The sequence below is a fragment of the Chaetodon trifascialis genome, chromosome 12, assembly GCF_039877785.1.
Source record: "Chaetodon trifascialis isolate fChaTrf1 chromosome 12, fChaTrf1.hap1, whole genome shotgun sequence".
Classification (NCBI taxonomy): domain Eukaryota; kingdom Metazoa; phylum Chordata; class Actinopteri; order Chaetodontiformes; family Chaetodontidae; genus Chaetodon; species Chaetodon trifascialis.
The window spans coordinates 18,651,636-18,675,841 of record NC_092067.1 but is presented as its reverse complement, the minus strand read 5'-3'; the positions used below and the strand labels follow the sequence as shown (position 1 = coordinate 18,675,841).

The 24,206-nt window shown below is 42.8% G+C and overlaps 1 protein-coding gene across 5 annotated transcripts in view; it reads right to left on the bottom strand.

The window, feature by feature from the left end:
• The window catches only part of epha3 (eph receptor A3), a 445,799-nt gene that overhangs the window by 374,388 nt on the left and 47,205 nt on the right, over positions 1-24,206 (bottom strand). For 3 of the 5 annotated variants that reach the window (XM_070976187.1, XM_070976189.1, XM_070976192.1), the window contains exons 4-10: positions 21,296-21,451; positions 17,538-17,897; positions 10,999-11,123; positions 5,046-5,208; positions 4,364-4,469; positions 3,777-3,841; positions 2,692-2,817 (exon numbers count right to left, since the gene is read on the bottom strand). In XM_070976187.1, the coding sequence (XP_070832288.1) occupies positions 2,692-2,817; positions 3,777-3,841; positions 4,364-4,469; positions 5,046-5,208; positions 10,999-11,123; positions 17,538-17,897; positions 21,296-21,451 (1,101 nt within the window). The remainder of the gene's footprint in view (positions 1-2,691; positions 2,818-3,776; positions 3,842-4,363; positions 4,470-5,045; positions 5,209-10,998; positions 11,124-17,537; positions 17,898-21,295; positions 21,452-24,206) is intronic. The other 2 variants (XM_070976188.1, XM_070976191.1) reach the window with 1 other exon arrangement.

Below are 24,206 nucleotides of genomic sequence, written 5' to 3'. Positions count from 1 at the left end.
CATTCCCCACAGCAGCCCTGGATCAGAGAGCATGGGTCAAACCTTGGACTTGAAGCAACGGGGTCTGGAAGAGCTTACGCCAGAATAATTACAACCTGTCTAAATACCAAATGCATGCCTGCTTTTTCCTGCTCTGCTCCGCTCCTCTGGCGCTCAGCAGTGGACAGACGGGCCGGGCCGAGGCACCTTTTCATGTGGTCACTCAGAGAAAGAAGATCTCAGTCTAATAAGGCTTGATTAGGGACACTCGCTGCTTTCCTGCTCTAGGTATCCCACTTTGATGTTAAAGCCTGACCCATGGAAGCAGAGTGGAGCATGTGTTCTGTCTTTTAACACACAATCACCGATTGGCAAGAAGATGAAAGTCTTGTTAACATGTTTAATGAAGACAGATGGGGATTGAGGCAGGGAAGGAGAAAGAAAGAAGCATGTTGTGTATTGTTTGGAGCGCTTATATGGTTTCATAAAAATCACACAGATGGGTGGTACTTCATATTCAAGCTGACAGACAGAAATGTTTACATCGGGGCTTAAGCTTTAATGTTCACCTGTGGCGCTCACTTCACATTTAGTCGTTTTACAATAGATTTAAAGCAGAGAGCCTCACTGCTTTCCATAGCCTCCACTTCCACTAGCATCTATAACTGAGTGGGTTTTCTCCATATTCTAGGAAGAGTATCTGTATTCAACTCTGCTTAGTAAGTTTGATCACCTTGGTATTTTAATCACGGTGAAACTATTATTTCATTAGCACTCACATGTAACAACAACACAGTGTTTCCCAAAAGTCTCTTAGCAATTATTGCCAAAGCCTCAAGGGAGCTGTAACTGCTGAATGCTAACAAAACAATCATCATTTTCTCGTTGCTGAAATGAAATCAGCATAAATGAAGAAAGGTGTGATTCCTACGCCAAGTGAAGCATTGGACGATCCGAAGAGAGTCGGCCCCCAGTGGCTCCAATCATCTCACGCTTTAAGTCTGTTGTTGTAGTGTGAATGAGAGGCAATTATCTATTAGTTAGCAAGATATAATGTTTACCTCCCGACCATGATTTCACAGTTGCTTTCCAGCATGGGTAAATATAGACTTATTGCACAGTGCGATGCTGAACTTCATGTAAGTTTGGAGAGGCACTAAAATAAATATACTTTGTCTCAGCTGTGCACTGTGCGCATTAAAAATGTATAGTATACTGTAGTGTAGGCTGCTTCAGTGTGAACTCAACTGTGTGTGTGAGGGCATTGGGGTTGAGCTGATATTGGTTTTAGAAGGATGATACAGACAGAAGTATTAATTATATATTTTTTATTATTAATATGGTATTTCTCCTCATATTTTCCTTCGGTATTATCACATTCTTTTTCATACACCTACAACATTGCAGTAAATGTGAATTTAATGAAATGTGCATCAGTTTATGCACATTTCCCTGTGTCTGGTCTTGCAGATTTGAAGAGGTTAATGCTTAATTGTGTGAAATATAAATGTCACGTTGCAAAGAAATCACAATAAGGCATTCCCAGAGAGAACCAGTGCAGTATTGATAGATTCTACAATGAATAAAAATTGAACACAAACACTTCAAATAAGATGTGGACAACACTGACTTGCCAGTATCTGATTTCTAATAAAAAAAGCCAATATCAGCCCATGTATCATTGCAGCCCTATAAAGATAAATATGCTTTGTCTCAACTATGTACGATGAAAAATGCATTGTGGAGTGCAGCATAGTCCAGTGGAGTCAGGTATTAGGCCGTCCTGACAGCTTTACAGTGTGGAGGGCTGGTGGGACTCCGGAGACCGGCCTGCCGTTATGTGCTGTGTGCTTTAGTCTCCATCTATTCTGCCTGCACTCGACATGAATCACAATGCATTACCCTCCCGTCTGCACTCCTGCACAAGTTATCAGGGAGTACATGAGCAGAGGAGAGGAGAGGAGGCTTGTTTTACTGTTGAGATCATTAGACTTAATGAGACATTACACAGAATTAGAGCAACAGGCAGTTGCCTATGGGGAATGTACAGAAAGAAGGAAATGAAGAGAAAAGGACGAAGGAATGAAAGAGGAAAGGGAGAAATGAACCAACTGACGGTGAACAGAACAACGTCTGATCTCACCACCTCCCCCTCCATGATAGAGGAGAGCTGGAGAGGAGGGACTGTAAGCTAGGGCATTAAATACTTCTCATTCCCAGCTGCGCAGAGCACGGCACAAAGTTAAACTAGCCTGCTGCTATGAGAACGCAGATATATAGGAGCTCTGCATGCACTTCATTTTTCCTGCGTGCACTTGCTATGTCTTTGTCATTTAGAGAGAGCGTGACAGAGTAAGAGAGTAAGGTACTATGAGGTGAGAGTAGGAAGAAGAGGGGAGGAAGAAACCATTTTTTTTCTAAAACTACTTTCTTTTTGCAGTTTTATAAATGTGGAATAATTCTGCAGTCCCTGTTTTCTACACAAATATTGAGCAAACTGGTGATCTGATGTTGATCTGAGGCCATTTCTTATAATTTATGCCCTCACGTCATTCATTGATGCTGCAGTTAATTGCTAATATTTCAGAACATTCAATAGAATTCTGAGAGCACAATTAAGTTCACTACATGTACCAGCAAAGTTTTTTTTTGCCGTGCAGCTTTGGTCTTTGGTCTGTGTGCAGCAAAGTGTTTCCCTTTGTCCGTTCTCACCTGCTCCCACCACCTTATCGATGGCGATGCAGGAGGCGTCCAGCTCCTTAGCAAACTCGTGCACCGCCTGGCTTGGGTCCTCGTATGTGTGGGGGTCCACGTAGGTCCTGATCCCCGGCAGACGTACTGCAGCAGCAGAGAACAGATTACATTAGTTCATTACCATTTGAAAACCGTGTGTCCAAACATTTTGTCTGTTCAAAGCCAGCGTAGACAATCACATTGACCAAAAACTATTTCATGAGAGTATCGTTTCAAGACTGACTTGAAGAAAAAATAGGAACCTATTCTTTAAGTAATAAAGCTGTATTTTATTAGTCCCTGTGGGGACATCCATGCTCTGCATTTGACCCATCCTAACAATTCATGAAGCAGTGGACAGCTGCAGTTCAGTGCCTGGGGAGTCTGGGGTCCTATACGTGGGTCAAGGTTAAAGGTAGAAAGAAGGGAGTGCGCTTAATAAATAACACATCGTATCTGAATAAAAGAGAAGAAGCAACAAAGAGGAAGCAAGAGAGTATTAAGAAAAAGGTCCATTGTAGTGGAGCACACCAGGAGATGTTGCCTTACAATGCTGTTTTACACATGGGTCCAATTTCAAAATTTCAAGTTTACATAAAGCCATGTGGGTGAGACTGTTTTGTCACTGGTCAAAAATGTATCAATGGAAAGGAGCTTTTCTCTGGAGCAAACCCTACAATTAGAGCTTGGTTAAACCTTAATTCTCAGTACTTGCTGTAGCTGGTGGGGAGAACAGTCTGATCTCGTTCCGTTTCCAAACGGATGGAACCAGGATTGGTTTGCAAATGGACCGAGAAACCTCCTCTCAACATGGTCTCGGTCCGATTACTGTCCTCTCATACGACCAAATGAACCGAAGTAAAGAGGAAACCACTTCAAGCTTGCAAATAGCTGCTCAAAAACAAACGCTGCTGGTAAAGATGCGTGAAAATGCTCTGAGAAAACGGTCTCCCCCTGCCCGATTGCAACTAAATGTAACTACCTAGTCGTATGTCTACTCAGTGAACGAAGTGCAGACAGGATAGATCGAACCAGCCCTCAGGAAAATAGAGTCCAGTACTTACAGTGGCCATTGCCAAAGTGCAGTCTTTTCTCATCAGGATGTTTGGATTTGCTGCGGCAACAAAACCTGCCAATTCAAACAGAGAAAGGTCATAAGTAGTGCCACATCTCCCAATAAGACTTCACCCATTGGCCCAGCCTGGAGGCCTGCGAGAGCTCTCTGTGTGTGTATGTGTGTGTGTGTGTGCATGTGTGTGTGTGTGTGTATAATCCCAGCTCTTATAAGCCAAGAGAGGATCAGTAAGTCTTATAATGAGCCATGGATTTATACTCTCTCTGAACAGTACTGACTGCCAACTTCAACCACACACGCACACAAACACACACACCCACACACACACACACGCATAAACACTATTCTTAGCTTTCTCCTGTACACACATGCACACCTCAATACAGTTGTTAGGGCATCTTTTACAGGAATTACCGGGGAGAAATAGTGGGAAACGTGTTTGGTGAAGATTCAAAGCATGTGATGTTAGCAGGTAAATGCTCATTTTGAGAGCTACACATACAGTACAATAAAATTACAACTGAACAGAGAGCGAAAGGTGAAAACTCTGTAAAGTCGAGCAGCTGGTGGACAGACCTGCCAATCAGGACGTAGAGCAGCACAGTGAGCAGGATGATGGCCACGGCGGAGGAGATGGCAATCAGAACAACCTGGCTGCTCTCACTGGAGATGGAGAAGGCTGCTGAGAGACAGAGAGCAACACCTTTCGTTAATATCAAATATTCACTTGATTTAATGCAGTGCATTCAGACACCTGGCAATGAAATAGATAACGTGCAGTTCTGATCTCACAGTGTGGAAATAAAACCATTAAGACACCAATAGCTCTAATTTAGATGTTCTTAATAGCATTTAAGTAAAACAAGTACATCAGCAGTTTTTAGTTCATATGGGATTGATTTTCGGGACCAGTACTGTTGCAGATATTCATCTGTTTGAAGCTACTACAGCTGATATTTTGAGCGAGTAAATGCTCCGATATCTTAAATTCGGACAGTTTCATGAAAAGCATCTGAGTCAACATTCGACCGATTGAAGCAGAGACTCTCCTTTGAAACCCAGGAAAAAAAAATACCATGCATACTTGTGTGGTGTCCAGTCAGAATGGCTCCAGAATGTCACTTCTCCTTATCTGTTATCTTTTATGAATGAACAGTACGGGCCCCGTGTTTCATCAGCAAACCTCACAAATCAACCACATGTTGAACTACAGCAGTAAAAGAATGACTGTAAAACTTCTTCTCTGCGCTGAACTCACAGTCAGGGCTGGTCTCAAACTGGAAACTGGGGCTGCTGGCTCCATATCCAGCAGCGGTGCGAGCTCTGATCTGCAGCAGGTAGGCAGTGTTAGGCTTCAGGCCATTCAGAGTCACGTTACAACCCCGGGCACGAAGGATGGTGTAGCTGGTCTCTTGCTCCTCCTGGAATGGAAGAGAGGGACAGAGAAAGGAATTCAGTATTTGTGCTGGCATTTTAGTTAGAAAAATAGAATAATGTAGTCTGGGTTGGAGCTGTTAACGCATACACTATATTCATACAATATGTACAAAACAGGGTATGCATTATCTGCATCTACATTTCCTCTCACCCACGCACACACACAAACATGCCACACATGGCAGCTTTCTTCCCAATCTGATGAATTACGCCTTTTATATTTTACGACTTCTCTCCTACTGATCTCCACTGATACAACAACAGGAGGATTTACACACCAAGTCTGCATTCGGCACATTGTTTCCAGATGTGGAAGGAAGATGGAGAAAAGATTAGAGGGCAGGAGGTAGAGGGGGCACAGGAGAAAAGATAGGGAGTATAGCCCCTCGATTTTGGCTCTGTGCAGTGACACTTCCTCTGGTAAGATAACAGGAGCGTCTAGAAGTGTTGTGGCAATAAAGCTGCAAATTTTCTCTTTTCAAAATGTTTTAGATTTAATCTTTTATGTGTGCACCCCGATTGTCATGTGTTACCCGCATACGCACAAACAGACATTGGGAAAGATGCATTTGGGAGATTAAACTGATAATAATCAAAGCAAAACATGGACATTCAAACCAAGCAAATGTCTGTGCTCGTTTAGCGAGTTTATGGAAAAATAAATGCACAATCTTTCTCTCAGTAAAACAGTGTCGCCCCACTTAGTCTCACCCCATTTTCTACCACGCACCAAACATTTTATGATACATAAATAATGCATAATGTGCATAAAAGATGCTATATGCTATATGGATGATACTCTATTCATCACTTTGTTCTGTGCGTTAGATTATTAAAGAATAATAACATTAAGAGTGATTTTCACATTACACCAGGCAGCTTAATGCACATTACCCTAAGCAGTCTGCACTATCAGGACAGAACAGGAGGCAGAGCACAGCATAATGAAAACACCTCACTTAGGCACAATTAAAGAAGCCACATTATTGCTTCAGCTAAAACACATTTTACCCCAAATGCTGTGTTTCTGTATCTGAGCCTCACAGCAGGTTTGAGTCGTCCACAGCGAAAACTGCTGAGTCAGTCTCTGCCCCAGACAGGCTTGCAATCACATTATTATTGACCCGGTTCGATGCTATGAAACAAATTGTTAAATAGGGGGAAAATAGGACGAGGCCGATCTTAAATCTTAATGGCAACCTATTTGGGATGACTTCAACAATCCTGAAAATGAGCTACATGTTTTGCAATGTAACCGCGCTCATAAAAACCATTCAAGGCCGAATCACGTTCAGGCATAGTCAAATCCTCATTTTATAGACCCAGTTACACAGGGGCACTCATTGGTACGGGCATACACACACACACAAACAGCGTCTAAAAGAAACTTCACGCGCATTAATGGAGTGGATCAGACTTTTATGGTGCACAAAGCTTTTTAAACTGCTGTATGTGTGAGGAGGTAACTGATACGCCAGACCTGCACTGGGACGACTCTTCATCACAACTATAAATCTACTCGCAGCTTGTCACTGTTCCACGTCCAGGACAGCATGTGATCCCCTGAAAATCACACACAGGTGTGGCACAAGCACCTTTGTGTGTGTGTGTCTCTGCGTGTGTGAAAGACACTGAGGGACAGGAGAAGAAACTCTGGTCAGACGCTTCTCTTTTATGCATTCTGCAGCCCGACAAACTGTGATTTTGAAGTGTCCACTTGTGTGCGTTTCACCAGAACACTGCTAGAATTTAATTTGGCCTCTGTGCTGCGTTCTGCTTTGACAATCTAAACAAAGCTGTGGCAAATTATAGCTTTTATAATACACACACACACACACACACACACATACACACATTCACATGGATGCAAACTCATACAGACCCTAAAACAGGAGATGTACAGCAGAAGGCTTGTAAATACAGTGTTTCAGTCGGCATTCTTTCCATCTAAGACTAAATAAACAACCCAAATTAAAGTGGATCTGAAGCTCCTTCTTTGCTCTTTAGATCACAGCGATAAAACATGCAAAAATAATCAGCAAAGTGTATTCCCACAAATTCTATTTTCACAAAGTGCACTTGGAAATGCCTTATCGGCCATGGAGTGCCCTTTAACCGGTAAAAGCGACACGACCATCATATAGTTAGCCGGGATTTCCAAAGATGAAACACCTCAGTTCTTCTGGGAAGCTTTCTGGTCGGGAATTCCCAAGAATATCGCCGACCGTTCCCTAACAATTCCCATATATAGGATACATAGTGAGGGAACAGCCCTCACACTTGGGCCTCTGGTTTCACAGCCGTGTGACACAGTGGTATGTGTTTGGCGGAAAGTGCCGTGCAAGCAAATACACAGGCAACATACTGGGGTTAATTAGAAATTATGAGCTGCAAGGGTTTTCTTGGTATGAGCCAAGTCAGCTCTAATATCCTGAGGCTCTTTGTAGTTTATAGAAACACAACTTTATTTGAGATCCTGACAAACAAATCATAAGAAATACATTAGAAATAACTATTCCTTAAGATGTTTATATATATATTTGCTATTTATTACTACTTCTATGCTATAAAAGCAGCAGAAATACATCACTCAACATGAAAAATATAGCATGTGGGAGGTAATGCTATGAAGTGCTTAATCATTATAACATTTGACTGAAGATTCAGAGAGATTTCTCTTATTACTTTAAAACCTGGAAAACACACCAAAAGACACTTGAACGCCTCTCATCCTTTTACATAATGTCTAAGTTCACAGCCTTACGGACAGTAACTCATATTTTCTGTCCTGTGTTTATATATCTTGACTTACAAGTTCAGCATAACATAATAGTAGCATAAATTTTGTTGTAGCTACTCAGCAGTGGGTTCATGATATTCTTCTCTTCCCTTGTCTGGACTGTCCGCTCCTTTTTTTCCTTTAAGGTTTAAGTTTCCTTGAAGGTAGAAATCAAGCAATGGAAACATGCTTGTTTCCAAAAAGTATTTATTTGATGTAACTTAAAGTTCTGTGATAAATTATGCAACTCCCTGCTTCCTAAAGACACTTTAAAAGGTTTCAAAAAGTTTAAAACCCTCTGTAGGTCATTTATTTAGTGTCAGTTTTACAATTTTGGAACCAGCCACCGCCAAATACATTGAAGGTTATTTATGCTGCCGACCCTCGAATGCCTCACTTAGAGTTATCATTGAGCCTCCGATGACTCAACATAATTTATGCGTTAGCGTGCTAAAGTGGTCTATTGGGTGCACATGGAAGGATATGAAGTTCATGTTTTCATCAGCTGGCAGGAACAAAACTGGCGCAGTGCTATAAGCATGAGAAGTCCAATCAGCTCTTAGGATTTACAGTATGAGACTAAATGACTTGTGATGATTAATATTTACGTTCTGCCTCATATTATGGAGCTCAAGCTGGAAATGCTCGAAGCTATACAACTTTTTAAATGACCCTCTTTGTCCTGCTGCTTACACAAAACAGCCTTTTTCCACCCCAGAACGAAAACAAAGCTGTAACTGTACGACTTTCCTTGTCCGCCATTGTTGTGACCCCAAAAATCTGCTGGCCCATCGAGTAATTAATCTATTATCCAGAAGTATTTCGCTTTGAGTGATGTTGTGTGTTTGTTGGACAAATATTCACTTTCCTACATTAAGAAAAGCTGGCCATCGGTAAATTGCTATTGAATTACACGATAATGTACACTGTGTGTTTCTGTTTTAAACTTGTGTAAATACAGACAGAGGAAACCACAAACACATAAAAGCAGAAAGTCTGGCTGATGCTGCAAATCTGAACATCTTCTTCTTGCTAAAAGCTCTCTTTTAATCTCTGTCTGTTTTTGTGTTCTCTTTCACCATCCTGTTTATGTGTATATGCAATTATGTCTGCGTGTGTCTCTAAAAGCCTCTTTCTGTCTCATAAGTGAGTCATGGTGTGGTCTTGGTGTGGGGAATTTATGCTCCAGCTCTTGTCCTCCTGGGGCCTTGATCCTTGGCATGCTAGCCCGCAGCGTCCCTCTGCCTGCCACACGAATAGGCCTCTATCCTGGGTTGTTATGGGGGTCTCCTACGGTTGTCCCTGTTCGCTCTTCTGCATGGAAGAGCCTTTTGTCTGGAGTTTGAAATCCCTGGGTATGTATGGCTGCTGTGGAGAATCCTCTGGGAACCTGGTTTGTGCGTAGGTGTGTGCGTTTGTGTGTCCACGCCTGAGTGTCTCCAGTAATTCCTGAGAGACGATGTGATTAACAGGGATCAGTGCAAAGGCCCAGATATTCTCCATTATAAAAGCCTGTCACACACTCTTCCTTAAACTCCATCCTTTCACTCTTGTCAATATCCTCTTTTCATGAATATGCATTTGTGATGCGTGAGCATGCGTGTGTGATCGGAAAACCACAGCTGAGCTCTGACTCAGTATCAGTCATTAACTTTTCCTCTCGCTGTTTTTCAGCCTTGCTTTAACATCTTAGGTAAGGATGGCTGAGCAGGGTGCAGAGTTTAGAGAGGAAACAGCTTCTGTCGGCCTACTAATCAAGAGATTAGGGGCCACTGTTGGCATTCAGGCAAACTGTGATCTGGGACACACACACACACACACACACACACACACACACACACACACACACACACACACACACACACACTCACACACTCACACACATACACAATGAATCAGCCAGAGTGATTAAACTTGCATCCACGGCTAATTTCACCATCAAATGTCAGCCATAGCACAGCATTGGTGCTGAAAGCCAGTGTAATTCGTTCGGCACTAATTTCCCTCACAGAGGAATGAGCGACCCCACAGACGCATTTACTGTCCGCCATAAAACTTGTCTCCATTAAGGTGAAATAGGTGAGATGAAGAGAGGAGATGGGAGGTAGATGTAAGGGAGGGAAGGGAGGACTAAGGAGCAGAAGACAAACAAGAAAAAGAAGAAAAAGAGGACGAGAAGCTGGGTGCACCCTGGACAGGTCAGCAGTCAATCACAGGGTGACACAAGCTACTACAGAGCACCAAAAAGCAAGGAACCGGGGCACTCTCCAAAACCTCAACCCCCCAAAAGCATTTTAAGCAAAAAGACAAGAGTAAAATGAAAAGATTGATACCATTTTTGTATCCACCAGGTTAATATAGATGCCAGTTAGCTTAGCTTAGCACAAAGACTGGACAAAGGGTGAAGCCAAGTACTCAGGTACAGCACTGAGCTGCTACTGTAGCTCTATTGCAACTTCTGGAGCATCACAGACACACAACAGTCCAAAAAGCATTTTTCCCATCCCTGCCAATAACCCTTTTTACTGTCAGGATTTCACCCATTAGATCCAATACAATTAGGAAGGTCTAGAAGAGTGTATGATTAAATTATTTTAAGCCATTCGTGTGTGCAGGGAGCCAACAGGAAGTCAGTCGGCTTGGTCAGAGGAAGTCTCAAACTTCTTGACCCTCAGACGGCATGCTTGGAAAAGGACTTTGGTGTGCAGGCTCTATGGGGCCTGCAAAGAGGTTTTCAGGTTATGTGTCAAGGGAGCAACTTTCATGAAAGGTTTGCCATCTTTGAACTTGGTATCCAATTGTCTTTAATACACCCATGGGTGAAACAGCTTCCCTGACACTGTCCAAAGGTAACAAAATCCACCTACCAGAAACTGTAAAGCTCATTGATTAACACATTACTGTATACGTCATTACATGCTAGCTGCAGCCTTATATATTAACAGATACGACACCATGAGTTAAAAGCATTAAAGGCGACATATCCTGCACCAACCTTTTCGTAGTATTTGATCTCATAGTCGAGGATGATGCCGTTGGGTCTTTCTGGCTGCTGCCAGGACAGGGAGACGCTGTTCCGAGACGTCTTCTCCTTTCTGATGACTGTCACCGGCGAGGGAGCTGGGTGGGACACGGAGACGGACACAGAGCGAAAGAGACAGAGTGAGTTCCTTTATGGTGAGGTTCAGTGGAAGTTCAGTCCCCGCTGTTGCATCCTGGCGATTGTCTATGGTTCCTGTTAGCCTAATTCAGTTTGCTGCCCAGCGGGGCTGCATTAAAGCCTGTGGCCTAGGGTTGGTGGCTGGAAGGAGACAATGTACACTAATGCAAACACTGGCTTGTGCATAATCACAAAGACACACACACACGCTGTTCTCACATCATATGCATTTCAGGTCTGTGAAAGCCATGCAGTAGATAGCGATGACGTCAGATGATTCAGCCACATAAAAACAAAACTTTATCCGTTTCACTATTTAAGCAGAGTTTTATAGTGAGGTTTTATACCTTTCTCTGTGCTGGCAGTGGCGGTTTAAACCTGCGATTAGTAGCAGTTGCTTGTCCCCTCGACACTTCTCTTTCAGTATAAACCCATGTCTGCGTCTCCTGAGAAACCTTTACCAATTAAACAGAACCTCGCAACAATAAATATCTGTTTTTGCTGTGGCAGAATACTTGTGTTTTACTCCAGCATGCATTGAGTGAGTAAAGGCTTTGAAGTGTGTGACTCCAAAAAGGGTGTCTGCTTAGTCTTTGCTTGGAAAAAATCTCAGAAGGAAAGATCATGATGCCAGGATAAATGCAAGGAAATCGACAAGTAACTAAAAGCAGCAGACACAGAAAAGACTGCCAGCTCAAAACTGAGAGGAATCACTGGCGGATTTCATCCAGATGAAATAAAACAAGGCTATGCTTGGTTACTAGTTGAGGGTCTCTGGATCTGGCGAGACTATCAATATCCCATTCAATCATTTATTAAGTTTCACATAAAAAAAATTACATCAGTTCCTGTTTATTTTGCTGAGGAAGCAATTTCTCACCACAGCACAAAGGCCCTGTCCTTAAGCGTTTATCGTAGCGTCTATTGTTGCTTGTCATTTTCTGCACTTCCCAGAAAAGCGTTGTATTTTTAAGTTGAAGCCTATAAACCGTCTCTTTCATTTTCTCCTCCTGCTGTCCCCATCCCTTTCGGTGTGGCGCTTTCTCCCTCGCCAATCTTCCTCGCCAGCCCTTCACCCATGCATTGCCTAGCCTCGGGGAGTTCACATGGTCCCAATCTAGTAATTCAGCACATCCCTCCCTCTATCAAGCCCTGCACCCCCACCCTCGCTCCGTCTCCCTCTCTTCACTCCCTTTCTCATTTCCCTTTTTTACTGCTCTCTAATTGCCAGGCAGCTCCGGGGCCAGCCCGGCATCTGAGGCATCGACTTTTAATTTTATTAGACCACAGGAAAAAACATGTTTGTCTTTGAAATGTTCGAGCCTTTCTTGATTGTGATTATAAAGCTGCAGTGTGTGTGTGTGTGTGTGTGTTTGTGTCTTTCCGTGCATATACTCGCGTGTATTTCCGCGGGAAGTTATTTTTTCTCCTGTAATGAATCCAGATGGGGGGAATCTGTTTCTGTACCCCCTGCTCCTCCTCTCCTCCTCTCCCTCTGGTTCTGATAGCGGGGTGAGGCTGTGCTTTTTATTGGCTCTGTGGTTTATGGTGGTAATGATTTACTGTGTCTGGGCCGCTTGGAGGCAGCTTCAAGTTCCTCTCCTCCTTTTCCTTCTCCTAGCTTCTCTCTCTCTCTCTCTCTCTCTCTCTCTCTCTCTTTCTCTGTATGTCTATTAAGCACTTAATTTGCTGTCACTCTCTGTTTCTGTCTGTGGTTTAACTGTAACACTGATACAGCATACCAGGCCCATAATGGCCTTAAAAACTGGCCTTCAGCGTCACTCACCTGAGATCTGAGGTGCTGCTGGAACACATCTATTCATTGCAGATAGCACAGCCTGTTGGCAGTGGTCTAAGAAGTATTCATATCTTTTACCAATAAAAATACCAATTAAGCAACGTAGAAGTACTCAAAGTACTCAAAGTGCAACTTCAGAAAAGTACATAAGTATTATCAGCTTATCATTAGGTCATTAATACTGATGCATCAATGCATAAGTAGCATTGCACGGCAGCGTTTGTGGCTGCAATTACTTAACATGCCATTAGGCAGATTCAGTCTGTGGTTCCCAGCTGAGGGGTCGGGCCCCCTACAAAGGGTCACCAGATAAAGCTAATGAGGTCGTGAGATGATTAATGGGAGAGAAAAGAGGAAACAAAGTGCTGCTACACAAAGCTGTCATGATTTCTTTGAACTTTACTCTAAAACGTTTAAAATATTTGAGAGTTTCACCTCTCAGAGCATTTAAGTATGTTTGACCACTGAAGGAGTTAGAGGGGAAATGTCTGTGGAACAGCTCATGGTCACGAGCTAAAGCGGTTCAGATCGCGGTGTGTTGCATTTTCTGCTTTTATTATATATTTTAATGCATAATATTAATCTGTTAATATTGGTAACTACTAGCTAAAGCAGTTAAATAAATGCAGTGGAGTAAAAAGTACAATATTGGAGCAGAAGAATAAAGTAGAATAAAATGAAAAGACATAAATCGTACTTAAAGTAAAGTATTTGAGCGAATGTCCTTAGTTAAATTCCACCACACAGTTTATCAGCAGCATAGAATTCAATGAGAAGTGACGCTCTGCTCTGCCTTAATTCTACTGGTGGACTGAATTACAGACTACGGCATCCATAGACAGATGCCATACATTCATTTCTACTGAGTCTTTCCTGCACTGTCATCTCTCTCTGTGCTCCTGATCATCACCACCTTCAGACTTCGCCGGAATACATTATTGATACACAGTGAACACACACTCGGATGAAATATTGATGAGATTGCAGCAATTGGCAGAGCGCCTCTATGTCTCAACATGGTCACCAATAACCGCATCATCATATCAATAAGCAGGTGGGGATCCAGCGGGGATGTGTGCACACTGTATGCGCCTGCGTTGTCTCCTGTCGCACCTGCTCTGCCAGGTTCAGCCGCAGTTCAGACTGTCGATGTTAGACTCTGCATATGGACTGCAGTTACTCTGCTGTTAGCGTAGTTATGACAATGAGTGGAGGGCAAAGGAGGTGGAAGGACGAAAGCTATCTGACAGCACCTTGACAGCGTGGCCAGAACACACGTCTCCTTCCCAGGGAAACACTTAATCCGGCTTTTAACAGCTTTGGCATCTGTATGTGTGTGTGTTTACGTGAGGGAAAGTGTATAGACGGGTGGGGCGCGCGCCCTGACATACCTAATCCTTGTAAACTCTCAGGGCTGATGGAGAGTGTGCAGCTGCAGGCTAAGATATTTGTTAGAGAGAGAGAGGACTGTGTGTGGGTGTGCGGTAGGGAAGGTGTGTGTTTCTGTGCTTCTATGCGTGTGCGTGATCTGTGATATGAAAGCCAGAGATCCATCTCTTCTGACGATCACTCAAACATTAAAGATAGTTTTCAATATTCAGAGCACACACGGCTCTCTCAGTGTTGATAAGTCCTCTTCAAATCTAATATATATTCCAATGGCAGAGAGAATCCCCCTGACTAACCACACACAGATTATAACGCTTCCTAACAGAGGAGTCCAAAGCTTTGCAAAACCATTTTGTCTTCATTAGCATTGTCTTTACTTAAAACGAGAAGCTTTTCATCCCCATTGCCCTCCGTCCTCAAAACAACAAATTACTCGGGTCCTGACTTATCATCAGCCCAGACACGTATTGTATGTGAGCAAACACACACACATACACACACACAAAATCTATATTTACTTCTCATCCCTGTCTTGTCACTTTAAAGAGGTCATGTCTGGACGTTGTCACTTATAATACAGCCAAGCTGTGACAGCTCAGAGCAAACACAGCAGACCGTCTGTGTATGAACTGTGTGTACACACAACCTTCAACATCTGCATATTTATCTCACTGACTAGTTTCTTCAATGGAGTTTACATATGTGTGATTAGTGTATTTATTCTTACACTGCTTGTGTGTCTTTGCCTGCTAGAACACTCTAAAGTTTAAGCTACATGCTGTCTGATTGTCATTAAAACTTTTTTACTTTCACTGCATAAAGTGAAGGCAGTATGTGCTGTTTTATCACCTCTTACTGAGATTTTATTACTGGTTCTGAGTAGCTTAATGCTTGAAATTAGAATTTGCAGAATTATGGAGCTGTTTGGTGGACACTAACAAAACTGCTTTGTCGAAGTCAGAATTTCTTTGCATTCAGACAAATGTACTTGTTTTTAGTCTGGCTGCACTGTTTTTAAGATATCTGCGGGTTCTTTGAGACTAGATATTTTTACTTGTTTTAAAAATCTTGGAGGTGAATTCTTTTTCCGACCTGGATGTCCTTTCCCTGCTCGTTCTGTTGAGCGCACCCCTTTCACAGCTTCTGCAGCACTGTTTTAATATTTTATATCTCCTTTGGGACTTTCATATTTTTTCCAGCGGTCAGTCTTCTTCATTATGGCTGGCCTTGATTTAAGTCCTAAGTGACTGCATTGTCCTGCGTTGATTTCACAGTCAACGCACTCCTTACAGTAACGTGTGAATCAAAGCCACTCTTATGCTCCTGAAATAAAGCAGGTACGAGGTGTTGCCATGTCTGCACGTGAACCAAAACAAGCGAAGGACTTGAAGCACTATCAGTTCCACTGCATCAGCAAAGTTTCGCGATATACCGTCTGTTTAAACTCACAGCTCTCGCAATCTGCCTATCATCATCGATGTTAGTCTGACCTTGCTGTATGACAGCTTATGAGAGGAAAGTCCCATCTGTTCACCCCGCTCCACAACCATACACCAAGGGCTAAATCACCTTCTGAGGTCTGGAAGTGAAAAGTCCTCCAGAGAAATGGGGGAAACACATAAAGAAGAAGAGGATAGCTGGGTGTGGGTCGAGTTTGGAAAGCGACAGGTAGAAATAAAGGATCCCGTGTCCAGATGAAGAGAGACGGGGAGAAGAAGACAAAAGGCATGATTGAAAGGAAGCAGAAAAAAATTGCTTAACACAAAAACACGAACAAATACAAAAGGCAAATTGTGTAACAGTGAAGGGAGCAGGAAAAGGAAAAGAATGATTTGATGTATTACAGCGAGACCTTTGTGCATTCCTGTCTAGAGTCAGGGATTTCTGAGGTTTGGCGCTTTCTACTGCAGCTAGATTTATTTTCCTCTTGGAATTTCAAAGCACCACTTCCCTTCGCCTTCTCAATCTTCTAAGAACTGGATGTGTGGAGAGATATTTGTATAAAAGATTGATGGGGATTTTAGGAGCCCATCCTCACGTTAAGAGTGTCTGTTAAAAGGTTGAGATATTTTTTTTGCGAAGAAGGACGACATTCGATCCTGGTCGTTAAACAAGAGAATGGCGGCCTGGGATCGCCTTGTAAATGTCCGGGGCTGATGGTTGGAGTGCATATGTTTGGAGCACGTAAACTATAGGCTAGTGTATTATATGAAGCATATTCAGAGGGAGGGAGGGGGTGCGCACTCATTCACACACTCATGGTATAGCGCACTGTATGATTTAAAATACACTTTTCTGCCTGCATGTGCACCATACCTCCACTCACATACTGCATGGATGCCTGTGGTCTCAACTAAAATCAGAGCCAGCCTTTTTAAAATTCCACCTTGAAAACATCCACGAGAATCAACGTAGCAGCTCGTTCAGGATCTACGAAAGAGGTTTCGATGAGATGATGATGTGACTCATCACGCTATTTAAACCAGGACTTGCAGAGATGCAGTAAGAAGAGGTGCAGGAAGCATTCACGTTGATGTGTCTCTGAGAAAGACCACTGTCAATCATTCGCTATGTACCCTATGTGAAAAGACTCATTTCCCTTGATACTATATGCCTTGCCTGAGCTTAGTAAGATAAGAAAAAGCTGTAAGATGGCTTTCCAGTCTAGTTATTTGTTTTTAGATCTCATTTAAAGGCAGCTGGGCTTGCCGACTGGTCTTCAAGATGTTACTCTACAGATCAAAGCTTATCATATGCTGACAGCATTGCTCTGCTTTCACTTCCCTGGTGATTTTACATGACGCACAGTGGTTAAAATGCCTGATCACAAAGCAGAAATGACGATAATCTAACGACATAAAGACGTGTAGTAGTTAAGGTCCCAACAGATTTTAATGCAGGTGTATATGTGGACATAATAATGATATAAAATCCTTATATTGGAGAAGCTGGACTAAGCATAGATGGGAATCTTTGTAGTTAATTAATGATCAAAATAGCTGCAGATTTAGTTTCTCTCAATTGACTAATAGATTAATGGATTTATCAGGTTTCATGCAAGTGCACAGCTCGGTGAAATCAATGAAATCACCTGGTGTAGTGCGCAAGGTTGGAGGTTATTTCTGTAAAGCATGCCTGCCTGATTGTCTGAGTGCATGCCCTCTACCCATCTGACGTAATGTCTCACCGGCTTGGTTGGTGGTGATGGTGACGGCGGCGTACTGTCTCATCTTGGGCGCCAGCGACGACACGCCGTTCAGCGCTTCAATCTCAAACGTGTAGTTAGTGTGAGCCAGCAGATCGGCCACCGTCACCGTGGTGTTGTGGAGGCCCGCGGCTCTTGGCAGAAAGCGGACGTTGCTCCGGCAGGGCTCGCAGTGCTGGGTCCCGCTGTTGCTGCCGTTGGCGGCGCTACCACGACAGCGTTTGCAGAGGACGGTGAAAGTGATGTCCCTGCGGCCGCCGCTGTCCTCCGGCCAGCTCCAGTCCAAGATGACTGACGTCTCGTTGATGGAGGAGATCACATTTCGAGGAGCTGTAGGAGGACCTGGTAGACAGACAAGAAGTGAGATGGGGTGAAAAGAGGAGGAGGAGGTTTCGGGTGGGAGGAAAGAAGGTGGAAAGGAAGTGAAGAGCAGAAAGGGGAAATGAGAGGAGAAAAGTGGCATCAGCCTCAGACATCAGACTGAGGAGACGAAATTACATTTGACAGCACAGTCGTCTTACCGACAGCACAGAAGATGAACAAGATAAACGCACTTTTCACATTATAAAATATACAGAAGACTCAAAACCATATGTTTTATACCACGTTACAGCCAAAGTAATAAAAAAACCATAAAATGCCAAATATTGTCTAGTTTCTCAGCAGCATTTGATTGAGCTGGAAGCTGCCCAACAATGACCAGATGGGAGTTAAGTCTCTCATCCAAGGGTTTAATGAAAGTAGCTGTGATGAGGTAAAGCCGACTGGTCAGTTTTCCAGAAAGACTTCTTTTCATGAGCTCTTTAATTCGCAAAAGTAATGTACCTACATGGAGATTTGCATTTAATATTCATATTTAATAGTTAAAACACACGCTGTACAATGTATACACAAGTACCTCTATCATTGGTACGGTGTAATATCAGGGTCGCATTAATATGTAACACAGTATGCATCTGTTTCCTGCTCTCTTTATGGATCAGTAAGACAAGGGCACACACACACACACACACACACACACACACACACACACACACACACACACACACACACACACACACACACACGAGTCTGTCAAAGTCAGACTGACATATAAAAGTAAAAATGCCTTATTACAAACAGATCTCTCTGAATATTTCCAGATTTTCATATCAAAGCCATGACTGTAATTACATGGAGGACAAAACAAAACTGCCAAATAACTCCGCAGAGAAGCTGAGCAGGAGGAGGGAAACAGAGGGAAACGGGCTCAGATTGTGTCTTGAGATAAATCGCTTTGTTTGGTTTGTTTCACTTGACAAGAATTTACTTCATTCCCAAACTATGCGTAGCTCCTGCCTCGGTAATCAGAAGACTCAAAAGAGAGAAATCGCAAGAAAAATACACCAAAGCTTCGGCTGCAGACAACATGTGAAAATGACATCTGGGTATCTGTTTAATGTTGTAAGAAATCTGACATGACTGCAGTTTAAGAGCAGTTTTGCAGCACCTAGACTAAATAATCTGTCTCAACCACTTTCTGATTGAAAGGGTGGAATGAAACAGATTTAATGTGTTTTCATCAAGGCACACCATGCAATAAGCTAATACATCAGGCTAATACAAATGTCTGCCCCTTTCAAACTTGTGGTAAAAGAACACAATTTATGGTTTTGTATGATTTCTCCACCTCACCCTCAACAGAAATCACCAAATGCAAAGAATTTGACGAATCATCGAAATGACATCTGATGAGTCACCTTTGATTCGAAGTGCAAACAGGCAGCACGCCTCAACCACTGAGATCAGAGCGAACGTCCACGGCTCTCTCAGCCAATTCTAATTCAGCGATAAACATCAAATCATTTGTCAGGACCTTCTGTCAAAGCTCCTTTTCCAAAGAATAGTTGGTATCCATTCTTCAAGAGCGTACCTATCACCAGACTGTGTATCCTGAAAAGCGAGAGCGTATTTCCTTTGATACTAATCTGACCATGACAGTCCTCTGGCTCACCTACACAGCGAACTCCACTGACAACATCAAACTCCTGGATCTGCAGTCCCTATAACATATTACCTGCCCAGGCATGCACACGCACACATGCAGGCAATCATATACTAATTCCAAATGTCAAAGTAATACATTGACGTCGAGATTAACATGTGACATGAATTACGGCGCGTAAGAAGCGAGGATGTGTGAGTAATCTGCAATCCCTCACAAAGGGACTTATGCATTGACAATTCTCTTTTGGCTCTTTCCAGCCTCCTACTAATCACTGGAGATGTCAGCAGATGCTAAAACCTGAAAAAAATGGAATAAAATTTCACAGTGTCTTTCAGCAAGTCACAGCGGCGGAGACGCTCACCGAGGCGGCCCGCGCTTTCATTTGGAGGCGGCGCTGTGGGACGGAGGGGAATGCATTGATGCGTTTTTAATTGGTGGAACTGAATTCTTGGGAGTGGACAAACTATACTTTATACACTGTTAAGACAGCTGTTCCAGCAACGTCTCATGTTGGATACAGCAGGAAATACCATACACTTGATTTTTTTTTTTTTTTTGAGCTCAGTTTTCTGCCCTCTGAGATTTTCCGGCAAACATTTTCAAATTTCCAGAGTCAGTTCTAAACAACCTCCATCACACAGCTAACAGCAAAATCCCCCTTCGGAGATAATCATGATCATTATCTTCCAAAAACGTATCTGTTCATTTTCAGCCCTTGCGTCGCTCAATCTGTCCCAGTGATGTGAAATTTGCCTAGTTGACAAGATGGTGTGGAGATAATCACAACAGGGACCTGCCGTGACTGTCTTTCTAATTAGGATCCTGTCTATGGCTGTGGGCGACCAATTTGTATTTTCTACTGTTCTCCACACGGTGAAAGAATTTTTTTTTTCTCCCTAGCCCATTTAGTAACAGATGTATCCATAACCTGACATGAGGGAATGCAGTGATTTATAGTTTTATGGGGAATGCATTTTGGAAGGCTCGCAGGAGGCATCTGCATCTGCAAACCATTCGCATCAGAGGGGGACAAAGGAAATCATGTAGAGAGCAGGAAAGGTGATAAAGAGTTCTTGGGCAGTGGTGGCTTTGGCGACCTTTAAATAAATAAGGAATTTAACACTCTTTGTCTACTAGTAAGCTATTGTTAGTGGCGAATTGGGAAACTGCACACTATTATGAGAATCTTCAACTGTATTATGAGCAGATATCCAACTACAAATAAGATCCTACTAATTGGAAAACTGCACTGTTCAACCGTTTATATGAGAACCAGAAAAAACAGTATTTTTAGACACAATTCTGAATCTTCTGGATCACATTTGCATATATACGGTGTCTATTTGCATGTATAGGTGCGTGGACAAGAATAACCTAACAAGATTTCGCATGAAAAACAAAAATGATTCAGTGTGAGAGGATCTGAAAGCATTTAGACCCTAAACCCAGTGACAGCCAAACTAATGGGTTTCTGCATCTCTTCAAGGCGAAGTTTCGACAGGTTTCATTGCATGTTTTATGGGCTAATGAGAAAAATCCTCCCACATTACATTAGAGGGCTTCTTTGGTAAAATATCTATCAGATGTCTGAGCTTAATGTGGTATGAATAATAATCATAAGAAGCTTATGTGCATAGCACTCATCAAAACTAGTGTTACAAAGTGTTTTATGCACAAGTCCCAACAATAAAATGCACGGTAACTTATGAATAAACAGGCAGACATAAGGTAGGAGTATATTAAACACACTTACGGGTACAAGCCATGGAGGCAGGGTCTCCCTCAGCACGGAAGTAGTTTTTCTCACAGCCGCAGTGCAGCGACCCCTCATGGTGAGAAAAGCTATGAGGCGGACACTTGGAGCACTCCATATTTCCCAGCGTTGACTTGTAGAAGCCGGCCCGGCACACTGGAGACAAAAGAACAGACGGGCGAATGAGTGTCCTGCTGAACCAGCACGTTGATAACTATCTAATAGCTGCATTCTTTGTCAAAGCACCTACAACAAGAGCCAGGAAAGATGGGGATAACTGAATGCACCCCCCACCACACACGCACACATGATCAAACTGCACAAAGAGGCCTGAATATAAATATGCTGTTAATGTAACACGAGTCCATGGACTGCTGGTAAAAAACAATAATTCTCTGAAATGTCTTTGTCTCTATTTCTCGCTCTCTCTCTTCATCTCTCAGAAGGCACAACATGAATAATGCAAATTGTCCCCTCAGATAAAAGGGCTGTTCTCTTTAAATATCTGTGGTATTAAATCTGCACTCAGCAGCTCTTTTAACTCCTACTCACCACAAATCTGTTGCAATCTGTGCAAGTAGGGTGACACTCCACCTGTGTAAAGTATATCGCACATGTAAGTGTGTGTGTGTGTGTGTGTGTGTGTGTAGAAAGGAAGATCAAGGGGAACTTTTCCTTATGTTTTTTTTCTCTCCTCTCTCTATTAAGTTCCACCTCCTCCTTTATTCTCTGCTCTTTTCTTCTTCTATAACAGGTTGAAACAGTTGATGATGGGATACAAAGTAATTAAGCTTACAAAAAGCCTCTCTCCATGGTGGTAAAGTCGACTTTACTGCCCATAGACAGTCGGGTTGTAGGCAGTAGGCAGCATTCAGAATTCAGAATTCACAGTCTATAAATGTGATTATATTGTGCGAAGTATCAGATGTTGTTGCAAAGAGTGTTTTAAACAGCATTTAAATCTAGTTGGGCAGGCTGCATGATCACCTAGAAAAACAAATTGCATGTAAATCACTTCAAATTAACAAGCAAGCAGGCTAGTATTGATTAATGATGCAATAAATAATGAACCAATCACCTAAAATGTGACTATCTATGAAATAAGAGATGACACCAACGACCAGAGCTGATTTCTATTGAAATACAAACATGGAACTTTTACAGTTCGCTGACACCGTTGCATGTGTTTCCAGACAAACATTCTCTCTTTCTCTCTCTCACACACACACACATGCACACACGCACACATGCATACACACTAGATTAAAAAAAAAAAAAAAAAAAAAAATGGCTGGCAGCACCAGCAGCGAGCCAGCAGAATGTGTGGGCTCAGCAGAACAGGTCTGACAGATCCCAGTGGTGGACAACACACTTCTGCAAAAGCCAACACTGCTGATACTACTGCCATATCCATCACTGACACTGGCACACCAAGGTCCCCATGCTGCACTAAATACTCCTCTACCTCCCCTTAACACTGTGTATGTGTGTGCGCATACGTGTGTGTGTGTGTGAGAGAGAGAGTAATACAATGTGAAGTGGGTTTAAACAGCCCTCTATGATCCTACTGATGGAATGACGACCACAGCGCTTGCTGACACACACAAAACAGGCCACCCTGATTGGAGGACACGCCAGGAAATTAGACCCGACAGCCAGCACCCACAGCCAATCAGGTGGAAGAAACAGCCAGATAACCGCTGGGTCAGCATAAATGCACAAGGGACATAAAACAGAAGTGCGGATAAACAGACAAAAGTTAGAATGACTTAATCTCATAACAGTTGTAGACCGAGCCTCCATCTGATCTCTTTATCCATAAATAACCTTTGACAGAGCACACATGGCCCGAACAGTTCACCCTAAGATAACACCAAACAAAAATGCCTTCACTCTAACCACTGGACGCTTAAACCACCGAGCTCGAATCCAACTGGACCTGATTTCATCTGCTGTGTTTTCAGAGGTCTATAGCACAGAGGGATACGCTGTGTCTTCTGCTCTTTGGCAACACCAAATACAGCCATTAGAGGAATCAGTGTGTTAATATTGAAAAAATATCGATTGCCACCGGACGTGTCCTTTTTAAGCATCATTCTGTGCAGCTGCTGGAGGAACTTAGCAGACGAGTTGGACGAGCGACTCTAGCAAGTCAACACTCCACGAACGCAAGAAAAACAGGCTCGTTTCCACTTGAAAGTTAAAAATATACGGTGACTTTTCGGTGCGTAACGCAGCCGTGAAACTTATTAGGCACTGAGAGGATCGTAAACTTCCAATGTAAAAAATTAATAACCAAAGCTGCACTTACGGTATGAAGTTTTCATATGACAGTGTAGTGATATGTTGTATTTTCTTGACCACAACCCTAAAAATATTTTTATAACAGTTGGAAAAGGATAATAAAGGTCCAGTTTCTTCCCCGTGTGTCTGCCAGGAGAAAAAAGCAGCCCTGACAGAGGCTGATGGTAAAATCAGATTCGGCTCACAGGAGGTTAACTACTCATCTAGAGGAGAACCGAGATGTGTTACACTGACATTCACCAGCAGTGTGTGCAGAGGCATGATTGGATAGCACGATACCGTGAGTGCGTGTGTGTGTGTGTGTGTGTGTGTGCGCCCCGGGAGAGGAAACACAGCACCTCTTCAGATGACAGAGTACGTGTGATTAATTAAAATGTGTTTGTGTGTGTGTGTGTGAGAGAGAAAATATCACAGACACACACGTTGCACAGGAGCATCACTGCTTTGACAAATGAAAGAGAAAATGAAATATTTGCAGAAGAGAAAAAGATGAAGGTTATCCCCCCGAATCATCTTTTATTTATTTTCAAATCAATACGAACAACATGTAAGGACTGTATCACTGTGTCTGTAAGTAGTCCTTTGTGATACACACACATCTCACACA